Genomic DNA, 15,305 nt, shown 5'->3' on the forward strand with positions numbered 1-15,305 from the left:
ACGTGAAAGAAAGACTTCTGCAGTGGAGAGGTTGTGCATTTACCTCCGAGCTATCCAGTTGGAGTGCGATTCCTGACCAGACTTAAGACTATTAAAAACTTTCGCTCCAGTCGGTGCTTGGCAGGCTGTGCGTTGCATCACAGTGAGCCGTCCTCGGATGGACGTTGACCCATGGACCTGTCTGCAAGCAGAGATTGTAACATTAAAGATCCCGCGGTGTTTCGACAGATGGTTGGCAAGCCATCGCAGTCATCCTGTGGCAAATTTCTGAATGTGCGGCATGGCTGCACTTCAGTAATGATGCAACGCAAGGCTGCGGGGTAGCGTCATTGGATGAGGGCACCGCCGTGCCACTGATGCGATGCCCTCTGCTGGGTATGGCAGGAATTTGTAATTTGGCCTGGATGCCAGCGATAGCTCGCCTACTTTTTGTGAAATACACAATGGAATCTTTAACATCCACTAACGAATGGTGGAAGATGGAATGCTCGTTTTACGTCCATCCGAGGGACGGCACACACGTTGATGAATCGCCCTGCCTGTGAAACACCTGGATGACAGTTTATAGTTGGGTCGGGATTCAAACCCAGGCTACGCAGCTTTGAGGCGAGCGTGCATACCTCTCGGCGATCCTGTCAGCCCAATGATGCAACCTTCAGTATTAATTCTTCGTCGAATCTCAAAACAAAGCTGAAGTCCCATGTCAGCGCACGATGTAGACTGTTGCGTTAATATCCAGAGTCCATAGAACACATTTCCCCACGCAGTTTAGAGACGACGACATAGGTGGGCTCTGCGAGCAGCCACTTCGATTGGTTGAGATTATGTAAAATGCCGTGATATTTTGTGCCAGTATTGCTAAACGAAGAGGTTTTGAAAGTGACAAGAAGGCGATTTGTGTTCTAGTGTTCAAGGATGTAGTTTGACCGATATAAAAATATATATCTCTATATATCTATTCCGGAAGTTTACCGCCATTGATGCAGCGTCTTTTACACCACCTTATTTAACACTTTACATTAGTTGTTTGTTTCCTGTTTATAATGATTTTCCAATAATCTTTGACTGCCAGAGAAGCAGAGCGAGTAAAATGATCATCTCGGTCCTCTCCGCACGTACACGATCAGGACAAACTGAGAGCCAAAATACCGTTTAAACGACAGGTTCGTTTCCGATTCATGTTCAAATTATTGAAATCGAGTTGTTCCTCGATCATGAACTGCTGATTGTGGACAAATAGACAGACAGACAGACAGACAGACGGATGTGAACCAATTGTTTAACCCCGCTTTGCGCTTTGTACGGGTGCGTTAACAACTTACCATCACATTAGGATTCGGTGTGTACTTTTATGCAACTGTGAGACTTTAAAGGAAAGTGTCATGCCGGTCAGAGTGCAAAACACTCCACATTCACTTTATCACAGCCTTTTGTTTTGTAATAAACCGTTGCTCCGATGGGTGTTCCTTCCCGTCTGACAGGGTACGTCCACGGCTCATCCGGCTGTTCGCACGAGGCATCGAGGCTTAGCCGAGCACGTCGCGTCACTTTCTAAAGCCGGAGATTGGAAGGAGAGCAAATTCTGCATCTTCCATCCACGAGCACCGAGATCGGGCAAGATAAAGCTCTGCTGGCAGAGCGACTGGTTGGCCTGGCGTGCCGCGATACCAATCGAAAGCACTGCGCATAGTTTGGAATCATGTGATCGAGTTCATTCTGTGTTCCGTGTTTGTTTGTCATAAAATAAGTTAAATGGTTCTGTACGTCTCGGTCTTGTTCAGCACACTCGAGATGCTTGCCCGTCAAGGCAACGGGCACAATTTGCTATTCGTCTTTGCCACGCTACTTGCTGTGCAGCGTTCGTACGTGACGTTCATGTCGTGTTGTTGCTTCTGCCGGCCCTCATGGAACCTCACAGAAGCCATTTCCTCCCCAATCCACCCATTCTTCCATGGCTGCCATTTCCTTCCTACGACTCGAAGCAGAGGCCGCAAAAGTCGGTTCATTTTAAATATGCGCTTCAGCACAAGCGACGGAACCTTTCAATGTGTGAATGTATTAATCAGTATTTATTTATTTCTTTTTTTAATTCTTAAATATAAAATGTCTCAATTGTACAAGTTGCACTAAGCAGAACCCAAATACATCAGCTAATTAAAAATGGTTTCTGCTCTAATATAACAACGCATCGTGATGCAGGCGTCCATAGCCACACCTGACGTGCAGGTGTACATGGCTCTTGCCTCAGACAGGTACTGCAGGTACGATTACATTTTTAAGTGGTGATCGGCGTTTGTGCCACCGTATCATTGAATGTTTTGCTTGAAATTTTGAACTTATACGGAGGTGGTTTGAGCCATTTCCTCGTCATTCCGAAACCACTCGACAACATGCACTCCATTAAAAAAAATATTTATAAAAAAGAAAATTTATTATTTTATTTTATTTTTGGTGTTGGTCCGAAAAAGTATCTTCACATGTGCATACGCAGCAGTCGTGCTACAGCCTTTTTATTCCTTCACTGCACAAGCAGCTATGTTCTGTAAACATCCACAAAACGAGGAATGCATTGTCGAAAGCTGCTCAGAATATCCCCTGAGGCTGGAGGTTTCCCTCCAGGAATGAGGAATGAGGAATGAGAAATAATAATAATAATTAATAAAAAAATCCATCTTTAAACAAACAGAGAGCGAATTTGAAATTGGGGGGGGGGGCAATTCTTTATGAAGTAGCATGGGACGGGAATGCTGCCAGAAGTTCAGCGAGTCAATCGATTTGAAGGCACTTTGAAGTATAGAAAGCATTGCGTATAAAATCACCTTCGATACTTACAACAGCAGCAGCAAAAAAAATCTGGGATTACAGTGGGAATTGGAGCTGAAACTCTAAACTGTCAGTTATCTGGATGACGTCTGAACGATCAGACTGGAAGCTGCTTCATGGGGCGGGAAGGTGGAGCGACTTGCGGGTCACAGCTTGTGAGGGCTAACCCAACGATACGTTCCCTCGTAACGAAATCCGGCCTTCTTCAACAAATCGTCTCCTTGAGTTGGCCCACGACTGTGGCACAGGAACACACAGGGACAGACAAGCAATGCAGACACTTGCGTTGCTAAACCCCACCGTTCCAGACGGTGCTATGTGCGTTGGAGTTTAAGAAGCAGAGTTTCAGGCCCTTGCGTCCTCAAACTGGAACATCCAGGTTGGAGTTAATTGCTCCTCACAATGACCAGGAACTTATCAATAGCCTGTTTGTGTAGCCCATGCCAGGGGCACAGATTCATCTGCAGCAATAACCAAAACACCGTTCCATACCCCCTAAGCTGCGGATGTAATGGTTTCAGTTATACATCAACCCAGGGATATTGGTATTTATTTGAATGCCGTACCTGCCGTGTGTATATGGAATGGGGATTGGCCTCTCTGTGTCAATCCAGTGCAAAAGAGGAGTAAAGATCCTCCAAGCTTCACGCAGCTCATCACTGTGGATGGGGGATGGGAAAGGAAAGACATTGAACCATTTATACACTGCTCTCCAATCAAAGAGTGATAAAAGAACCAAATTATTAAACCTTTAAGAACTTGGCATAACACACACACACACACACACACTCTCATTTCCTCATCGTCCATTACAAGAGGCCATTTACAGTGACCAACACACAAATGCTCCTGGTGCTGTGCTTGGGGCTTCCCCATAAACCGACCTTCGCACAAAGTGCATTTGGTTTCCACAGAAAACATCCAGCAGGAGCCGCTCGTAAGCGTCTGGCAGTTTCACGCCCTGTTCGGGGGGAGAGGAGGGGATGGCGGTGCACGAGATTAGCACAATTAACCAGGGTGGGGAGCACACCCTGAGGTGCATTGACACAGAGCAAACTCATTTCGGCAAATTAGTGTGTATGCGGCAACTCCAGGTAATTACATGGTAACGACTGCTGTAGGTGAGGTCAAGCTCAGACTCCTCCGGGCTGAAGAACATTCCGGGCTTTTTGGTCATCAGCTTCATGTAGACTGCTTCGTTGGGCTGGACACGAACAACCAGCTCATTACGCTTGCTCCGTCTTTCGAATATATCACCAGGTACGTCGCGGAACTGCAGGCGCACCTCTGCCTTGCGTTCATTCAATGCCTTTCCACAACGCAGCACAAACGGTACCCCTGCAGCACCACATGCATGAGCTGGCAGGATGGCCGAGGAGGTACACACACTCGCCTCGAAGCCGCCGAACCTGGGTTTGAATACCGAACCAGCTAGAAACTTTCATCCGGCCGTTTCAAACGCGGCACGATTCATAAACGTGCCATCCTTCGGATGGACACTATGGTGGGTGTCCCGTCTACCGACATTGGTTGGCGGACGATGAAAGTCCCGCGGTGTCCTTTGTGAAGAGTCGGCAAGCTATCGCCGGCACCTTAAACAAATTACATACTCCTGCGCCAACGTACAAACAGCATGCCGTGCCCTCAGCAAATGATGCTACCCCACAGCCTGATGCTGCATAAGGAAAAAGAGGCTGACCGCATACATCGTGATACTTGTGCATGAAGCATAAATGCAAGCGAAACTGAGAACACGAATGATGAGACAAGCATTTGAAACTGAGTGCATAGAAAACACAAACATAATGCCTATTCAACTGTGCTGAATGCCAACAAAATAAAAACGAAAGCAGCACTCGGCAGATAGATCGCACACCTCCGCAAGGCTGAACAGTTTACGTTTTGTATCCCACGGATACACCGGACCTGAACCAAAATCGAATCGGCTTGTTCTTGTCACCTAACTCGGTCAGCCACCGAGTTGTGTCGTAACTCGTCCACAACTTTTTGAAATATCGTGCTATATATTGTTACGGTTGTGGAAATTCGCAAACCACCATTCAGGTCCCATAGGTGAGATATCTCTGTAAGTACATGTGTAGTTAGCCCCAAACCCGTTGTTTAGAGGGAATAAATGCGATTCATTCGGGCTGCGACGCTTTGAGATAGCCGTTTTTCTGTTCTACCTTTATTTTGAACTAACCGCCATCAAACAACCACCAACCACAACGCCGCTTCACAACAACAACGCCAACAGCCACGACCTTTACCTTCACAACTCGCTCCCACATCATCGCATCATGCCATTCCCAAACGCACCATGACCATCAAACCACCACCATAAACCCTCCACCACCCTCACCTCCCTCCTTCTACCGCCATTCCTGCACCACCTGTGAGCACCGAGCGTCGGGCTGTCCTGGGCTCGTACAAGATACACGCCGAGCCGCGAGTGCAAAATGCGGCCTTTCCGAGGAGAATTCGATTCTGGAATGCTACACGCCCACTTCTGATCCATCCAATCAGCAAGCGCGGGGCAGCTTGGCCCCGCCTCCAGGCGCGTCTGTGTGGAATCGAGATATGCAAATTCTAGGATCAGGGGAGATTCACGCCCCTTTTCCTCCGTCCAATGGGCGAGCATGGCTCCGCCCCCGAGCTCATCCTGATCCGGAAATTTGCATATGGGTTCTCCTGCCGGCCTATAAAACGCCGAGCAGAAAAGTAGAGTGTAGTGGCAGAAAAGCGAAGAGAGTTTTGGGGCCGAGAGAAAGAAGAGTTGTTGCGCAAGAGTTGTTGTTGCGAGGCAGTCAAGTCGGGTTGGAGCGCGGAGTGGAGTCGGGAGGCGAGGGCGTCCAGGTGGTTTTCGGCAGTCGGCTGAGGAGAATTGGGGGAAGAGTCCGAGGAGCTCGGGTCCGAGGCAAGGAAGACGGCGGTCGGCGACGAGGTCGCGGTGGAATCGCTCGTCACGGGACCCAAGCAAGCCAGCTATACTCCTTCCCAGAGCATCAACAATTCCCCCTTTCCCCCGCGCTGAGATAGTGCGAAAATGGGGCCCCGTTCCCACCCCACTCCAAGCGGTGCCGTGAAGGAGCACGAAGTCGGGGCACCGCCACGCTGCCACATTTGCGGCTCATCACGAAGACGCGGGTAAGACCCCCCCCGGTCTCGCGGGCCTGGCCGCTCCTCCAGGTCCCGCGCACACATTGGCCTATGGGACCGTCTGCCCCCTTGCCTATGAGGGTGGCTTTCTTTTCCTTTGCTTTTGAGTAAATGTGTGTCGGCGCCGTCTGTGAAGTAAAACTGTTTTAGTGTTGCCGTGTGCTCGCGTAGTCGGTAGTATCTCTGCGTCATTGTTTCTTTTGTTGCATTTGCTATATGTGTGCTCTCCATGTGCCGCGGAATAAATGTGCATTATGTTGAACTGTTTTCCCATTTCGCTTCGTCTTTTCTTTAATTGAATCTCCATCTTGCTTCACGTAAAGGGTTGGTAGTGGGCTTAATACGCCCGATAATTAATCGGAACCGTCGAGGCAGACGATAACACTGCTCGGTTATCCCGATAGCACGGAACGGATCGCTTAAGCGGCCCGTGTCCGGAGTCGACCTGCAGCGAGGTGCGATCGCCCGGTCTACCATCCGCGTGGGTACTTAGGTAGGTCGAGTTTGGCGAACAACCCTATCCCACGCGGGTGGCCGATTGGCACGATCGTGGTGAGGCCGAAAGGCTCACCCGTGACTAGCTCCCGGCGTTAGTCCGAGAGGGTCACGACAGAATTGTCCGTCCGGTGGCCGACGTGCCGCGATTCGAGTCACGTGGCCGTTCGCACGCCGGCGGGCGCGAATTCGCAACAATATTATTTTTTGATCCCACACAACAATGGTGAAGAATCACTTAAAAAAAAAAAAAATAATAATAATTTTTAATCCTCATATCCGGATCTGGATCTTCAGTAAAAATGAATCAATTCTTCCTCATCACACAACCAACATGTCCACCAAGCTTCGTCCGAATCCAGCCACAAGGTTTTGAGATAGCGTGCTGTTTCTTGTTTTTGACCCCATCTCACAATGCCGAAAAAGCTCTTAAATTGTAGTATCTGGATCTGGATCCAAATTTTCACGAAAATCGAATCAATTTGTCTTTGACACACATGCAACCTGTGCACCAAATTTCATCCAAATCCATACACATGTTTTTGAGATATCCTGTTCACAGACAAACAGATAGCCGTGAGAACATAACCTCCATCCACCTTCGGTAGCGGAGATAACTCGTCTGGACTGTGGTTGTATGTCGATGAATGAGATCGAGTAAACCTCCTTATAGCCTTATGTCCCAGTGGGACGAAGGGAGTGATTAAGTAAGTAAACCTCCTGATAATCAGGCCACGTGACGCCTCCCACCGCCGCACCGTATCTCACCACCACCACAACCAGACCGCAACGTGTCTCCCGCCACCGCAACCTTGAGCAAGGAAAAGAAGCCAACAAATCGTTCCCATTCCCTCAACTCACCTTCCCAGCGCTCATTCTCAACATGCACAATGGCCGTGGCAAAGGTGGGTGTGCGGGAGTCGTTTGGGACTGTGGGGTCGTCGCGGTATCCCTGACTTGCTTCACCGTGGGCATTTGGGTCCCCTTCATACTGGCCGAACACCACATCCTCGCTGCACACCGGTGTGACACACCGCAACACCTTCACCTGTATAAGGCAGCCACCACCACGACCTATAATCACCACCAAGACCAAACAATTATCACTCCTAAACTACAACGGTCATTGCTGTCAAGAATCAGTGCCAGTTTGGCAATTAAAGGAAACCTCTTGTCAAATAATTACACAAAATAATCGAAAGCTTCACCAAAGGACGACGGCTCTGAATCACTTGCAGAGTCAGAACAAAACCATTCCAGTAAAAAGTACATTTAAACAAATTTAATGGTTCAAGTTTTCAAAAACCAGGAAAAACAGGTTTTCAAATGGTTCAAGAGAATTGAAGAAACAAACTAGAACGGCACTCGGTGGAGCGTATACCTCCGCCAAGGTGAACGGTTTACATTTCGTATCCCGCCGATAGGCCGGATCTGTATCCGGAGCTGAACCATCATCTAATCCGCTTGTTTTTGTCACCGACTCAACTAATCCACCAAGTTTTGTCATAATCCATCGACAGTGTTTGAGATATCATAATATCATACAAGATATCGTAAGGGTGGTGGGCTTGGGATCCAAGGATCCTGAGTTCAAATCCCCCTCAGCTGTTGAATTAATACCAGGTGGGGTTGACTCTGCCTGTCATCCTTCCGAGGTCGGCAAAATGAGTGCCACCTTGCTGGTATCCTGTGTCAGAGTGGTGACCCATCCAGGATTGTGCCCAAAAGCCCAGGAGACCGCGAAGGCAGCACCAACGCTCTGCACAGAGTCTGGTCCCAATGGATGGATGGATGGATACGAGATATCATTCTGGCCCCATCAATGGTGAAGACTCGCGAAAAAAAAAAAACTCAGATTCGGATTTTCACCAAAATCTCGTCAATTTGTCCTCGTCGCACACCCAACCTGTCCACAAAATTTTGTCCGAATCTGTCCACATTTTTTAGATATCCTGCTCACAGACAAACAGACAGACAGTTATGAAAGCATAAGACACGGTAACAATCGTGTACAGGAATTGTGATCTGTACAACACAATCTGAAAGAGGATTCAATCGAACAATCTATTGTGATGTGACAGTCACATGACAGCTTTGGCGCATAACCAATTGGAAGAGTAATTTGCCTGGTTCCTCCTGGTTAAATTTCTAGGAGATTCATAAACAGAGTTAAACTAACCAACCAGAACCGGCTTCATCCCACTTTGCCTCCAAAGATTGACATTGCCTAGCTTTCTCCACAATAGGGCAAATTGGAATAGTGTGACTTAAAAGGACTAGTACGTGCCCGTACGTGTGTGGCCGTACGTGTAAAAAAAACAACTTTCAAACAACCACACAGGCCATTCCTTCGCTCTCGCGTGTCCGTACGTGCGTGCTCGTACGTGCAAACCAAAAAAAAAAACTTTCAAACAACCACACAGGCCGTTCCTTCGCTCTCGTAAACGACGACTGGATTGGGGCATTGTGTTTATCTATAAATGTGCATAAGAAATCGAGAAATTATTAGAATACAGTAAGTCATCACTATCCGGAAGTGGTGCGTGCCCGTACGGAATGTTCACATGCATTCCACGAATTATCGCTTGCATTGAAGTAACAACTGCTGTGATACTTACACACACACAGAGTTAATTAAAATCAAAATTAAAATCAAGTTTACCTCCCTGTCTTTGCTTGCCATGACATTCGCTGCCATTGACCATTGCCACTCCTACGCCACGGTAACTCAATGGCGCCCTTTCCCCATCGGCCACGCCTACGCAGCAACGCGTCTTGTCATTGGTTTGGTAAATAAATGGTCATAACTTGGGAAGCACTTGTCCGATTATTATCAAACCTTGAAAAGGCACATCCTCAGGTCCCCAGCAATATAACTGGCAAGTTTCAATTATATCGGACCAATGGTTGTCGAGAAACAGTGGTCACAGACACAAAAAACACACACACACACACACACACACACACACACACACACACACACACACACACACACACACACACACACACACACACACACACACACACACACACACACACACACACACACACACACACACACACACACACACACACACTGCTGGAATTATAGATGGATGACCTTTTCATCACGAACATCATCAGACCGAGTGGATGTTGGTCGTTCCATTGCAACAAGGCAGAGGAGCTGGAGAAGATGGTTCTGCATGACATCTCTAAAAGGGGCGAAAGAAGGGAGGATGGGGTCCAATGGTGTGAGATGGTGAAATAAGATTACGAAGGATGGTGGATGTGAAAGAGGGACTGTGCAAGGGAAAGAAGACCCACCTGATGATGCCAAACTTGTCAAAATACCCGCCACGTCCCTCTGTGCCGAATGGTTCTTTGAACGTGATCAGCACACAGGAAATGTTGTCTCGATTCCACACTGGTGCGAAAATTCGATTTCCAAACCTGTCGAGGAAACGGGTCTTCGCTTCGTGAAAAGGAAGGAGGATATAAACCCACATTTGCGGAAACCTACGGCAGACCAATCTGCGACACGTGTGGTGCTGCCAAAAGCCATTTACCTGAGCACCATTAGGTTTTGCACCATTTCCTTGCCCAAGTAATGGTCAATCCGATAGATTTGAGATTCATCGAAGAGCGACGCCAGGTTCTGAGAAAGGCGCTCAGAGCTCTGCAGGTCATGGCCAAATGGCTTCTCCACAATGATCCTGGTCCAGCCTCTGTACATAAGAGAAGGGTGCTCAGGTAACAAGGTGCACCACAACGTGGCATTCACAGGGTTAAACACAGACATGAGCTGGGATGTATAGGAGTAAGAATAGACAAGAAGAGTAGAACATACCCCATGCTCATACAAGAATGGTGGAGGTTTTTAGTGACTGGCTCAAACACAGTGGGTGGCAAAGCCAGGTAAAACAGGCGATTTGCATGGTCTCCCCCAGGTAGTGAGGCGAGGTGCTTGGCAAGGTTAGAGAATGCTTCTGGACTGTCATATTCGCCGGACACGTACGAATTCCGCTGGAAAAACTCTTCAAGCAGAGGATCCTCACCTGCCTGCAACTGCATCAAACGATTGGGGAATTGGGGGAAGGGAAGGGAGGGAAAATGTTTTTAAATCTGAATTTTTTTACATGTACAATGGTGTTCCAAACAGAAGTACACCGTATGTTAACGTACGGAGTCAAAAGCTGGTGGTTCATCTTCAAGGCCCAAGTTGAAAGATAGATGTACAAGGCTGAACATACCTTGAAGTAAGGGGTGCAGCGCTGTCGGATGTCTCCTTTTGTGAGGTTCGAGCGGGCAAAACCCACAAAGTACGATTGTGGAGGTAGGAGACCATCTCTGAACAACCACCTAATGGGAGTGAGGAATGCGTTACGCGAGCACATAGAGCCAAAAATCACGTGACCAGCTTGACCAAGACACCATGTATATGCGACCCAGGGAACCCAGAAACGAGGGGGGGGAGAAGCAACGTGGGGCTTGCCCCGGAAGAACATCGCCAGGGAAATGTTCGCAAAACCGCTCACGGTCATCCATATATCAAGGCTCCACATCAACGTTTTAGGGTGCCCTGTCGGGCAGGCATTTTTTGCAATTCAGTTTTTTGGGGAGGGGTGTCCCAAAAAAGAGAGCAATAAAAAGAAAAAGTAATAAATAAATAAAAACCCAAAAGCTCATTCGCAAATTTTGAGTACATAAAATTGACCAGGAAACTGCAAAAAGACCAAAATCGGAGAACTATGTGACCCCATGACTGTGTTGACATGACTGAACAAAGCTCGGAGACGAGACCGACCGACTCCCAGAACACGTTGTACGAGTCTTTTCTCGAGACTTGTATGCATGGGCATTATTATCCCAAACTGATGAAGGCCTGCTCATGTACCATGCTGGTGATAAAAGAGTCTCCATCAAACACCACCGAGGTTTACCGTAAGAACGTACGTACATGCTTTTGAATGGAGCACAGAGGTGGTCATGAAATAGTGAATCGTAATCAACCGATCGTTTTCACATCTTGGTTCATGGACCTGCAAGCTCGCTGCATCCTCCCAGCGAGTGCGACGCATTTGAGGATTTTTTTTTTTTTTTGCATGCATAGTCGAGGCTCATGGAAGAGCTGGCGCGCTGAACGGATGATGTAACGGACAAAAACAGGACGTAAAACAAGCATGCATGGAGAAGGAGACTCGAAGTAGGAAAAAAAACTGGAAAATTAGGAGGGATTTGGTTGTGGTTAACAAGGGTAAACCAGACACGGTTTTGGATCGGGGACGATCTGACATGGCGGTGAACAGCAGGCTTGAAGACCTGGAGGGAAGAATGAGGTTGAAGATCAGGATGTGAAAGTCGATTCCACAGGTGGGGAAAATGAGCAGGTCAAATGAATGGAGGTGAGAAGTGATCCTGGATGTACAGCACTGATAGAGTCTACACCCCCCCCCCCCACCTTCAAAATCTTCACCTTTTGTGTCCTTATAGCCTGGAATTAAATTCCATTCAATCAGACTTTTCCCCACCTTTATTTACACATCGTAACCCACAACTTTACACAAGTGCAAAACAAATGATACAAATTTCAGAAAATGTAATAAAACACAAAACTAGAATATCTTACTTGGGTAAGTGTCCACACCCCTTATAACAGCAATTGTAAATTAGCTCAGGTGTAACCAGTCACCTTCAAAATTACACACCAAGTTCATTGGCCTCCACCTCTGTTAAATTGCAGTGATTCTGATTATTTCAGGATAAAAATCAGCTGTTCCTGGAGGTTTCCTCTGCTGGGTAGTGCATTTCACAGCAAGGACTCAACTATGAGAACCAAGGAGCTTTCAGAAGACCTCCGGGATAAAGTTGTGGAAAGGCACAGATCAGGGGGATGGGTAAAAATATTTCAAAGGCCTCGAATATCTGTTGGAGCACAGTCGGGACGATCATGAAGAAGTGGAAGGCGTTTGGTACCACCAAAACCCAACCTCTATCAGGCCGTCCCTCCAAACTGGATGACCAAGTAAGGAGAGTGATCAGAGAGGCCACCAAGAGGTCAATGGCAACTTTGAAAGAGCTACACGCCTTTATGGAAAAGACGAGTCACTGTGTGCATGTGACAACAATATCCCAAGCACTCCACAAGTTTGGCCTGTACAGTAGGGTGGTAAGAAGGAAGTCATTACTTAAAAAAAAAGCCTACTTTGAGTCCATTTTGAGGGACACAAAAATACACTCTGGAGATTCTGAAGCCATGTGGCAAAAAGTTTTGTGGTCTGATGAAACCAAGATGGAACTCTTTGGCCGAAATGCAAAATGTTAAATTTGGCGCAAACACAACACAGCACAACACCCAAAGTACACCATCCCTACTGTGAAGCATGGTGGTGACAACATCATGGTTTGGGGATGTTTCTCATCAGCAGGGACTGGGACACTTGTCAGGATAGAAAGGAAAATGGACGGAGCAAAATACAGAAAAATCCTGGAGGAAAACCAGTTGCCATCTGCAAGAAAACTGAAATTGGGACGGAAGTTCATCTTTCAGCGTGACAATGACCTGAAATGAAGCACACAGCCAAAGCTACACTGGAGTGGTTAAGGAACAAAAATATAAATGTCCTTGAGTGGCCCAGTCAGAGCCCCGACCTAAATCCAATCGAAAATCTGTGGCTTGACTTGAAGATTGCTGTCCATCAACACTCCCCACGCAACTTGACTGAGCTTGAACAGTTTTGTAAGAAGAATGGGCAAATATTTCCAAATCAAGGTGTGTGAAGTTGGTGGAGACCTATCCCAACAGACTCACACCTGTAATTGCTGTCAAAGGTTCTTCCACCAAGTATTAACTCAGGAGGGTGGACACTTGTACAACCAAGATATTCTAGTTTTGTATTTTTAATTAATTTTCTGAAATTTGTAGAATTTGTTTTTCCCTCGGAAGTTGTGGGTTACGATGTGTAAATAAAGGTGGAAAAAGTCTGATTTAATGGAATTTAATTCCAGACTACAAGGCAACAAAAGATGAAAAGTTTGAAAGGGGGGGGGAGTGTAGACTCTATAAGCACTGTCTGTAGTTTTACCAGAAGAGGGATGATGGTGGATCGTATGAGCCCTGCAGAAACCTGGGGGGGGGGGGGAGTACAAAGCATGGATAGAGCAGAGGGTGCAAGACCACAAAGGAAGTGGTAGAAGACAGAGAGAGACCACTGACCTGTCTGCAATGGTGAATTGATGAGCCGATAAACTCAGCTTCAGTGCGGGAGATTCCAATGTCATAGGTCACATGGTCGGCCAGCAATATTAGTTCAAAAACAGATCCTTTAAAAATTCCCTTCTCCGAAACCTCTTCATTAATCAATGCGAAACATATCACAATTATATACATACATACATACGCACGCACCGTGGATCATATCATCGGATTATAACTAGTACCTCTGAATTTGGTGATATTTCATCGTACAAAGTGGATTTCAACAACCTTGGCGATTGTAAATTTTGGGTCAAAATTGATGTTCATTGTGCGATTTTGATGGTGGCCGACCGGGCATCCAAAAACCAACCACTTATAAAATTTGGGTGCCTGATGCTAAAATTAGGTGCCCCAGGAATCCGTGAATGTCGAGCCCTGATGAATTTACCGAATTTAGAATTTTACCTAATTTAGAAACACCAGATCACCCTAAACGCGATCCAGGAAGGAGCACATTGATGATGATGGTGAAGCGTTGTTCCGACTTGAATTTTGGCCACAGTGCTCGCAGTCTCCAATAAAAGATGAGAGGTGCTCATCCGATGGACTAGTGTCTTTGAAAGTTAGTGAAAACGCCAATCATACATGTCAGGTGATACAATTTGTCCACTACACCAAAGATAATAAATAAAATATTGATAAGGACAATCAAGTCGATCAAAATTGTCCTTCTACGAGCCTCGATCGTGTATACAAAAAAAATAAAAAAAGGTCAATCAGCAAACTTGAGACCACACAAAATTGCAATGTGCACTACCAGCTCCCGTAACCACATCCCACCACTTCATTAACGACTGTGCCACGATTATACATGGCTACGGATCATCGGAGGCGAACTTCCTGCTATATTAGCTTCTGAGCACATGGAAGCAACAGTGATATTGAATCATGTACAACCGGTCACCAGTACTACAGAAAATGTTCTACCCCACTACAGGCAAACCCCCCTCCCAAAACAAAACAGTGGCCACGCGGGGCCACCAATCAAAGGCCACACACGTACATTTGGATCTCCTGTGCGTGTACTAGTGAAATGGTACTGGAAGCACAGGTTATTGCGTCTTCCTGCGGATTCCCAAGCAACAGTCTAAAGAGGTATGCAATCTTCGCACAGGAGCTCAACTAAACACCAAACTACAAAAACAGTGGCACTGTGCAAGCCGAGAGTATGTTGAGAATAAAAAGTTTTCAGCTGGCAGTACTTTAAGGGAAACGACCAATTTCAAAAACAGAATGGATTTCCCAATCATTTGTAGAGGAGTGGAGGGGGGGGGGGTGGGCAGCCACCTCTCGTCTTTGGCTGATAAACACGTCGCAAGGGTGGAAGAATGAAGGAGGAAGAATGGATGAAAAGTTATCATTCTTCCGTAGATTGAAGAACTAGTCTTGCTGGTGAAGGCTCGTGTCGATTTCTGTCGGCGGACAGGTAGACCAAAGGAGGAAATCAACAGGACATCAATTGAAGTATGCCAACGGCCGTGAGAAACGAGGAGAAGCTGATGTTTCTGGGATTAACCCTTCGACGGAGCAATCCAGAAACGTCCTGTCCATTTCATCCAGTTTACCATCATCCCATCGACAGACATCAACT

The 15,305-nt window shown here is 46.8% G+C and overlaps 2 protein-coding genes across 3 annotated transcripts in view; one reads left to right on the forward strand and one right to left on the reverse strand.

Moving 5' to 3' along the window:
• Positions 1 to 6,249, forward strand: part of CERK (ceramide kinase) — a 27,855-nt gene extending 21,606 nt beyond the window's left edge. Inside the window, exon 13 of the mRNA XM_085853224.1 lies at positions 1,482 to 6,249. Coding sequence (XP_085709350.1) covers positions 1,482 to 1,530 — 49 coding nt within the window. The 3' untranslated portion in view covers positions 1,531 to 6,249. The remainder of the gene's footprint in view (positions 1 to 1,481) is intronic.
• The window catches only part of G6PD (glucose-6-phosphate dehydrogenase), a 25,949-nt gene continuing 13,132 nt past the window's right edge, over positions 2,489 to 15,305 (reverse strand). For both annotated transcript variants that reach the window (XM_085853226.1, XM_085853225.1), the window contains exons 3-12: positions 10,710 to 10,818; positions 10,307 to 10,524; positions 10,026 to 10,184; positions 9,784 to 9,909; positions 9,578 to 9,671; positions 7,339 to 7,525; positions 3,926 to 4,161; positions 3,708 to 3,784; positions 3,390 to 3,482; positions 2,489 to 3,060 (exon numbers count right to left, since the gene is read on the reverse strand). In XM_085853226.1, coding sequence (XP_085709352.1) covers positions 2,970 to 3,060; positions 3,390 to 3,482; positions 3,708 to 3,784; positions 3,926 to 4,161; positions 7,339 to 7,525; positions 9,578 to 9,671; positions 9,784 to 9,909; positions 10,026 to 10,184; positions 10,307 to 10,524; positions 10,710 to 10,818 — 1,390 coding nt within the window. In that variant the 3' untranslated portion in view covers positions 2,489 to 2,969. The remainder of the gene's footprint in view (positions 3,061 to 3,389; positions 3,483 to 3,707; positions 3,785 to 3,925; positions 4,162 to 7,338; positions 7,526 to 9,577; positions 9,672 to 9,783; positions 9,910 to 10,025; positions 10,185 to 10,306; positions 10,525 to 10,709; positions 10,819 to 15,305) is intronic.

Source organism: Eptatretus burgeri, chromosome 13, assembly GCF_056783735.1.
Source record: "Eptatretus burgeri isolate ZD-2024b chromosome 13, Ebu_testis_v1, whole genome shotgun sequence".
NCBI classification, from domain to species: Eukaryota; Metazoa; Chordata; class Myxini; order Myxiniformes; family Myxinidae; genus Eptatretus; species Eptatretus burgeri.